The sequence below is a fragment of the Mycteria americana genome, chromosome 1, assembly GCF_035582795.1.
Source record: "Mycteria americana isolate JAX WOST 10 ecotype Jacksonville Zoo and Gardens chromosome 1, USCA_MyAme_1.0, whole genome shotgun sequence".
In the NCBI taxonomy this organism is placed as follows: Eukaryota; Metazoa; Chordata; class Aves; order Ciconiiformes; family Ciconiidae; genus Mycteria; species Mycteria americana.
This window is the reverse complement of record NC_134365.1, coordinates 105,926,920-105,932,919: the sequence shown is the minus strand read 5'-3', so window position 1 is coordinate 105,932,919 and position 6,000 is coordinate 105,926,920. Positions and strand designations below refer to the sequence as shown.

General features: G+C 40.0%; 1 protein-coding gene across 4 annotated transcripts in view; it reads right to left on the bottom strand.

Annotated features, from left to right (window-relative positions):
* Nucleotides 1-3,433: 3,433 nt before the first annotated feature.
* The window catches only part of POU1F1 (POU class 1 homeobox 1), a 73,878-nt gene continuing 71,311 nt past the window's right edge, over nucleotides 3,434-6,000 (bottom strand). For all 4 annotated transcript variants that reach the window (XM_075491842.1, XM_075491838.1, XM_075491840.1 and 1 more), the window contains one exon: nucleotides 3,434-3,647. In XM_075491842.1, coding sequence (XP_075347957.1) covers nucleotides 3,434-3,647 — 214 coding nt within the window. The remainder of the gene's footprint in view (nucleotides 3,648-6,000) is intronic.

The following is a 6,000-nucleotide window of genomic DNA, read 5'->3' as shown; positions in this document are numbered from 1 at the left end:
CCTAATACTCTTCCAGTCTCTTAAGTATTTTCAATTTAGAGCACTTCCAGAGCTGTATGTAAGTTCCTCTGTATACAACAGCTTTGAGGAGCTTTCTCATCTGTGACTTGTCCACATGAATAAACTTCTGGCACCCACATTTTTTAGCAGAGAGTTCCACAGATCTAATCCCCACCATGTTAAGAACCACCACTTTTGTTTTTTCTTAAGCTTCTTTCCAGCTTCACATGTTTACTCCTAGTTCTTACATTAGGCAAGATGGTGAACAGCCTGCCTCCATCCAGCCTTGCAATACAGCTCACAATTCAGTAGACCTCTATAGCATTCAGTGCACACACATTAAATCTACAAGAAATACAGGAGCTTAAACAGTTCTCTTACCTTTGATCATCAGCTTTGCCTGTCTAGGGGCCTTTTCTAGGTCTGTTGTATCCTTCAGATGAGGGGGCGGAATGCTACACAGTACTTTGGAGACAGGTGAACCACAGATTTACATGTTGTCATAACATCTTGTTTTGGCCTCTATTCTAGTTTTAACACCCTACCTAACATTACCATGGGAAAAGTAAGAGCGAGGAAAAAAAACCCACAAACATCTCAAAGAAAAATAGTGCAGCCCGTGTTAGTCAAATGACCAACTAAACTCTTACTTGCAGGTTTATAAAGCTACCCCTCAGAAGTCTTATCTAGGGGTTTTTCCCCAATCAAGAGTGATCCATGGCAATTACCCAGTTGAGTAAGTTGTTCCTACAGAAAAAAAAAAAAAAACGAATTGCCACTTTCTCTAAGTCTAATGGCTGCAGCTGCAGCACATTAAATTGATTTCATCCTGCTTTTTTTCTTCAAACAATTCTGCTCTAATTTGTTAGTAATTTCTGTGGCAACAGCTAGATGTGTTTAAATAATGGCTGCTTCCTCCACTTAGCATTTCGTCATTCTTTTGCAAGAAAATGGCATGACGTGTCACCTTTCATTTTATTTTGCTATGCTTCTGCAATTAGCCTTCACTTCTGAGACTTTTTGTGAGACTAGAAATCACAGTGTTATGGTAAGTCTGCCCTTGAATTAACTATTGCAGCATGCTAAAATGAATAAGCACATCAGCATGATACACAACTGAAAAAGTAAAGTGTTACCAAAACAGAACTACAAACCATTACCTGGAATACCAACTGTATAAGAATACTTTATTGGATGGGGGTGGGAAGTACAGGCTTATAGCATTTCTAGGAAGTCTTTTATAATTAAGAAAATAACTTAGAATATAAATAAATTTTATATATGTCAGATAGTTTCAACATACATATTACATAGCATCAAAGGTACACAAACGCATGCCACCACCTTCATTGAGTGCTAATCTTCTCAACAGTATTTATCTTTCATCCTTTTGGACAGCTTATGATCTGTCGATACACATGTAGTAGATAAAGGTTAAGGCTTGGTCTTTCTCTGCTGTAGTGGGTGAGCTATGCTAGTGATGAGAACAACTTGAAGAGAGTACATAGCACAATTTCTCCCTTTTGAGTTATTAAATTGAAGGTTTCCTCTAAATTAAGGGGTTATAGCAAATGCATTCATCTGCAAAAATGTATTTATTTTTTTTTTTTTAATCTAGAAGCCTAATTTCCATAGCTGAATATGCCTCTGGTCACTGTAATAGGTATCAGAGATAATTTAATGTACACTAGAGAGAGAGCACTTAACTTGTACACACAGCTTCTAAGTGGTCTTGAACATTAAACTCCTTTTGCTTTCTGTGGGCCTATTATCTAGACATTTTCTAAATCATCAGGTCTGTTTTATGGAAAAATAAAATGTATCTGGCTGTTACTACTTGCCTGTACTCAATTAATTTCAGTCCTGGGAAAACACTCAAAAATACATGTATGGTAATGGGCCATTCTAATAACAATGAGCAGCGCTGATGAGATGGTTGGATAATCTGTCCCTGGTGGGTGCTACAGTCATTAATTCAGTTTCTTGGTGCCTGGCTTTCTGATAGGTGGAGCTCTGGTGCTGGGGTTTTTTTCCCCGATTATCTCTCTAAGCTAGAGGATGACAAATAAGGGATTATTTTCAATTAGTGAGGTGTGAGAGAGTGGGAATGTGCAGTGCAATAAATGCTTTGTGTGGCTACTTATTTCAGAGCAAAAAGGCCTCCTTTATTTAGCTTAACACACTATCTCTGGTGTAAGTATGTCCACACATGGATTTAATCAGAAAAAAATACAATGCAGAGAAAGCCCACAGTAATAAAAACCCTGATAATTCTCTAGTTTTTTTCCCCCTCGAATCACAAAGTCTTGTAAGATAAGGTAAATTGTATCCCAATTTTTATAGCTATCTAAATCAAACTTTAAGGCATATAATAACTTAGCAAGAATTACCTTTGATGACAAGCGTAAAACAAAGTCACTTCTACTTGGCACCCATTTAAGGTGGTTAAGTGGTACGCAGAGACAGAGCACGCAGTAGGAACAGTGTTGACACCTCCATGCTGGTAAGCTTACTCTACCGTAAATAATGAAAGCAATTATGGCACATTTCTAATGGCTTTGTCCTGAACTTACACAAGGAATTTACCTGAAATGATTCACTTGGAGATGTACAGCTGTTGTGAGTGGGTAGCTGAGTTTGAGCCGTCCTTTGGAAAGGCAAGTCTTCAGCTAGCATCCTTCTACCTGGCCCTCAGATCTAGTGGCAGTCCCACAAGATCCCATGGGTATATCCCATCCTTGGCCATAACGAGATATTCAGCAGTGTCACTGCTGCTGCTTGTTTAAGGTCACTTATTCACCTTCTCTTCTTTGAAGTTCTAATTTCTTACTGATGCTCAGTGTTCACTGTTGGAGATGGGACCCTGCCATGTGCCTAATGGCTTACAATCTCGCAAAGGTTAGCTCAGTTAGCTAGTTAGCATGGGGGGGGGATGGCGGTAAAGCCAAAACATGCATGGATATGCAGAGGCAAGTTACTTTCAATACTATAGCTGCCAATATCAAGCATTGGAACCTTTCTTCACATACAACACAAAGGCTTTGTTTCCTGATACTTAGGGTACCTCCACAAGGTCCTCCATTAATCATTAAATATACCGCAGATGCAAGAAAGGCACAGTACAGGGAAACTGCAAGTACTTGGGCAACTTGGAAAGTATTTCTAGTTGAACAATGCATAATAGGTTCCTTGCAGTTAAGCAGAGACCTCCAACTCTTTAAATATATGCAGTAGCACTTAATTTGTTTCCAACCTTTTACATTAAAATTGGGTCTTCCACAACACACTACATCTGAAGCCGGCCAGCTTGTAAGAGAAACAAGTGGTTTACTGATTTTTCTTTTTTCTTTTCTTTTCTTTTTTTTAAACAACATGGTATTTACAATATTTACAAAAAGCAAAACAGAAATCCACATCTATACATGGAAAAGCTTTACCGGCATTCATGATGCTCCTTGATAATAGAACTAAAGGCGTTCTGATGTAAACTTGTCTTCACTCTTTTTTCCCTTTGTCTTCTGTTGCAAAACCAAACTCTCACAACTTCTTTCTCAAGATTGAGCCCCTCAGCCATCCTCATAATTTCCTGAGAAGAAGGCTTACTTTGTTCTCCAAAGTGCCTCTCTAGGGCTTCTTTGGCAGCAATACTGGATAAAGGGATAAAATTTCACCTTTAAAAACATTTCTGACACATTCAGGCTTTCACCGCTAGTTCAGGAGAAGGGTCAAGTAAGAGCACTGAAGGTAGTCACTTGGTTTGTTTTGCTTTTTTCTACGTAAAGGAAACCCACAGAGCTTTAAGTACACTGTAGTTCTTGGCTGACACAAACATCATGCAGAATTTCAGCACAGAGTAATTTAAAGGCAAAGCTAGCATCAAGTTTGGTGCAATTTCAGTAGTAATCATGAAATATTTGTACTTCTTGATGTTCTCTAGGAGATACAGCTACTAACTAGACATGAATGGCATCACAGGAACTGGAACAAGCCTGGCCACCCCTTCTGCCCCAGTCACAGCAGTGTCGTAGGGTTTCAGCAAATGCACGTTACTGGGGTTACCTGGTTGTATCAAATCATTTGGGTTTACAAAGGGGAAGAGCCCCATCACTTACAATTTGGGAAATGTTGTATGTTGTATCAAGTTCTACATCTCATTTTGTTATAGAGAGGGCACTGGAGTACTTCTAGAAGTCACAGAGATTATGGCAAGCTGTTTTAGCAATCATCACATTTTCTAAAAGTCTGCCTTAATCTATTCCTCAGAGTCAGCAGTGACCAAAGTTGAGTGGTTCAACAAACAAAAGAAGTTAAGACTACTATTTTTTCTTATTGTCAGATAGAATTTGCTTCCCGTTTGTGTTACATATTCTCAGAAAACACGGAGTATCTGCGCCATGCTTGGGTGCCACCAGGACGCATCCAGAACTAGCTTCAGCGGTAGCTGTAATGTCTTTGGACGCAAGAGGGCACTTCATGCATTGTTCTGGAAATGAGGTGCAGTTATTGCTGTTACAGAAATACACAAAGTATCTGCTGGGGTTCTAGTTATTTCATTACTTCATCTGTAATATGTTGTTGGTCTTTCATTTACAGGTCAATTTTGCAATATTTACTAATGTTACCAAAACTACCTAATTAATAGCATGGTGTTCTGCACACACAGAAGTGTAAAAACATCCTCATTTTTGACTAAAGCTTCTTAGACTTTGATCAAAGTAAAAAATAAAATAGCCTCCACAAATTCAAATTACATATTTTTTTCTCAGGGTATGACTAACCTAGTTTAGTGTGTGGGACTTTTGTTTTACCTCTAGTTTGCCTTCAAACATCCATTAAGAATTGTTAAGAGTAAGGCTGCAGTTCAGATAAAGTCTATCTGCCTGATTAGCCTCAGGTCTTCAAACTAAGGTCCTATATGCCTTCAAAGGAACACTTAATATTTTCTTACTATATAGGATTTGGTCCTGAACTTCCCCTCAATTATCTGTGCCCTTGACAATCTGCCATATTTGATACTCCCAGTGCAGTGGGGTTAGATGTAAAAGCAGGAAAAATTAAAAAATGCTTAATATGAGGACTGATTTTCTCCATAGCTGTTAAAAAACACCACCAAACGCCACAATGTTAGATGAACAGTCTTCAGTGGGTTCCTCTAGCCAGGGGAAAACACCTAGGTCAGAGATGCTCTCAATTCACAGCTCTCATGCAGGCCATACTGCGTAAACTAGGCAAGGTCTTAGCACTGCCACTCAAGCCCTTACTGGCTTGTAGAGAAGCTGAGAGGAGAAACTGGCCTCCCAAGAGTGAAGCTTCATCCCTTGTGAGGTGCTGTAATGAGCAAATGAACTATGAAGCAACCCCCATCCCAAATTCACTCCTACTTGAGAAGCATCCCCTCAGAGGAATACTTAATTCAAAAGTCAGAGAGAAATCACATCTTCATTTTATTCCTTATATCAAAGGTGATATGACTGGCGAGATGCATCCCAGAGCCCTGAGAGAATCGGCTGATGTAGTTGCTAAGCCACTCTCCATGATATTTGAAAAGTCTTGGCAGTCAGGTGAAGTCCCGGGTGACTGGAAAAAGGGAAACATTGCACCCATTTTTAAAAAGGGTAGAAAGGAGGACCCTGGGAACTACCGACCTGTCAGCCTCACCTCTGTGCCTGGGAAGATCATGGAACAGATCCTCCTACAAGCTATGCTAAGGCACTTGGAGGACAAGGAGGTGATTCAAGACAGCCAGCATGGCTTCACCAAGGGCAAGTCCTGCCTGACCAACCTAGTGGCCTTCTCTGATGGGGTGACTGCATCAGCAGACAAAGGAAGAGCTACGGATGTCATCTATGTGGACTTCTATAAGGCCTTTGACACCATCCCCCATAACATCCTTCTCTCTAAATTGGAGAGATATGGATTTGATGCATGGACTGTTTGCTGGATGGGGAACTGGTTGGATGGTCGCATCCAGAGGGTAGTGATCAACGGCTCAATGTCCAG